The sequence below is a fragment of the Alnus glutinosa genome, chromosome 5, assembly GCF_958979055.1.
Source record: "Alnus glutinosa chromosome 5, dhAlnGlut1.1, whole genome shotgun sequence".
Lineage (NCBI taxonomy): Eukaryota > Viridiplantae > Streptophyta > Magnoliopsida > Fagales > Betulaceae > Alnus > Alnus glutinosa.
In genome coordinates, this window is record NC_084890.1 from 19,895,748 (window position 1) to 19,897,997 (window position 2,250).

Below are 2,250 nucleotides of genomic sequence, written 5' to 3' on the forward strand. Positions count from 1 at the left end.
TGTCGACTTTAGAAAATGACGCAATTTCATTTACTATTTATTTATTTATTTTAAATTTATCATTAAATTTGTTGGATTCATATTAAATTTAATAAATTTAATTATATAAAAATAATTAAAAAATAATTAAAAAATTAATATCTAAGAGCATCTCTAACCGACCTTTTATATAGTTCATAATAATTATATTTAAGTATTACGAATAATTTTAGTCTTTCAACTTTCATAATTCATATATTATTTTCTCTATTCATCATTCCTCCCTCTCCTTCAATTTTCATGATAAAAAAAATAATATTCATCATTTTGTTATAGAAAATTTTTATATATAAAAAATTAATAATGAAAATATAAAAATATGTACGGTAAACGTTAGAGTTTGCTTCCTTTACTTTCGTTTTCAGGATTAACCGGAGCAGGTGAAAATTTTGACGTGACGTTTGAAGTGATATTGAGACTGTCTTCACTTGCCCGACGCGTCTCCCTAATGCATGGGCCCCCCTTTTGTTCCCTTCCTCCACGCTCGCTCTGCACCCTCATACTTTCTTCCTTACTTATTCCCTACTATATATCCTTCCTATTGCCTCTCTTCCTCTTGCCCTCTTCTTCAGTTCTTCTTCTTCTTCTTCTTCTTCTTACAATTTCACGATTAACATTCCATCAAAATTAACATGTCGGCTGCTGTTGCGGCTGCGGCGGCTGCGGCCTCCTCTCTCAGCCGGTGCAACGGCTCCACAAACAGCAGTTCCGGGAGCCGGACCCAGAGCCAGCACCAGCACCAACTTCAAGCATTGATCCCTGCAGCATGTCCACCAGTTCTGAGCAGGTACGAGTCCCAGAAGCGGCGAGACTGGAACACGTTTGGGCAGTACCTGAAGAACCACCGCCCACCATTAACTCTCTCCCGCTGCAGCGGTGCCCATGTTCTCGAATTCCTCCGGTACCTCGACCAGTTCGGGAAGACGAAGGTCCACAGTGAAATCTGCCCGTTCTTTGGGCATCCTCACCCGCCGGCAGCATGCCCTTGCCCGCTGAGACAAGCCTGGGGCAGCCTGGATGCTCTCATCGGGCGCCTCCGTGCAGCCTTTGAAGAGAACGGTGGGCAGCCGGAGACCAACCCGTTTGGGGTACGGGCTGTGAGGCTGTACCTTAGGGAAGTGAGGGACGCTCAGGCCAAGGCTAGGGGGATTGCGTATGAGAAAAGGAAGCGTAGGAAACCACAACTTGAGAGTAGTGTGGAAGGGTTAACCGCTACAAATGGTTCTCCTGATTATGGCGATGTGTAGATGTCTGAGTCAAATGTGGAGAGTACTGTGGTTGTGGCCGCTGGGGCTTCATCCGATCATTCCAGGAGTTCATTGATGCAGTTATCCGTTGCTGAACTAGCTAGTTGTGTTAATTATTTAGATGATGGATTTTATTATTTTAACTTTTTAATTAATTACTGTAATGTGCCTCCACACTCCGCGCGCAGTAGTAGTGTATTACCTACCTCCAGCAACAAGGGATAATTTTATCCTTTATTATGTTATATTATATATTGTTTCTATAGATTTCCTTGTAAGCTTTTGCGGTTCATTAATTAATTCTCTCATTTGCTTTACTCCATGGAAGCTCTTGAAAGATATATATATATATATATATATATATATACACAAAACCCTAAAAAGACGAAACAAAAAAAAGAAAAAGCTGGAGAAGAGTGGGGGTGGGGAGGGGGTGTTTGGTTTGGTTATTGAGGGACTTCAATGTGCTAAATCTAAAAAGAATGGTCACATCAAATGGTTTTAAGAGAGTGCCTTCTTTGAAACCATCTGTTTGCTGTGTGAAAAAATAAAAACGGGTACTGAGACTATCCTTTACTTCAAATTAAGGGTTCAATATTTTTGTTTTGTTTGTTTGTTTGTTTGTTTTTTTTTTTTTTTTTGATACATGTGGCATAGAAACTTTATTTTTTAATATTTCAGTTTAAATTTGCATCGTAGATGGAAATTGAAATTTAAGAAAAGACTGAATCAATACTTTCATAGTTTTTTCCGTAAAAAAACTAACGATTTGTCACGTGTGCCCTTAGGATAGACATGTGTTATAATGTAAAAAAAATAAAAAATAAAACTTTAAAAATTAATGAAAAATTAAAAATTAAAAATAATAAAACTTAGAAAAAACAAGTTGAAAAAAAAAAAAGAGGGTCACCCCCCAACCGGCTTATTGCTAGTCACTTAGCAATAAAAAACAAAATAAAAAATA

The 2,250-nt window shown here is 37.9% G+C and overlaps 1 protein-coding gene across 1 annotated transcript; it reads left to right on the top strand.

Moving 5' to 3' along the window:
* Positions 1-580: 580 nt before the first annotated feature.
* On the top strand, positions 581-1,606 carry LOC133869623 (protein LIGHT-DEPENDENT SHORT HYPOCOTYLS 4-like). The gene has a single exon (XM_062306664.1). It carries the CDS (start codon positions 672-674, stop codon positions 1,284-1,286), a length of 615 nt encoding a protein of 204 aa, XP_062162648.1. The 5' UTR covers positions 581-671; the 3' UTR covers positions 1,287-1,606.
* The last annotated feature ends 644 nt before the right edge of the window (positions 1,607-2,250 follow it).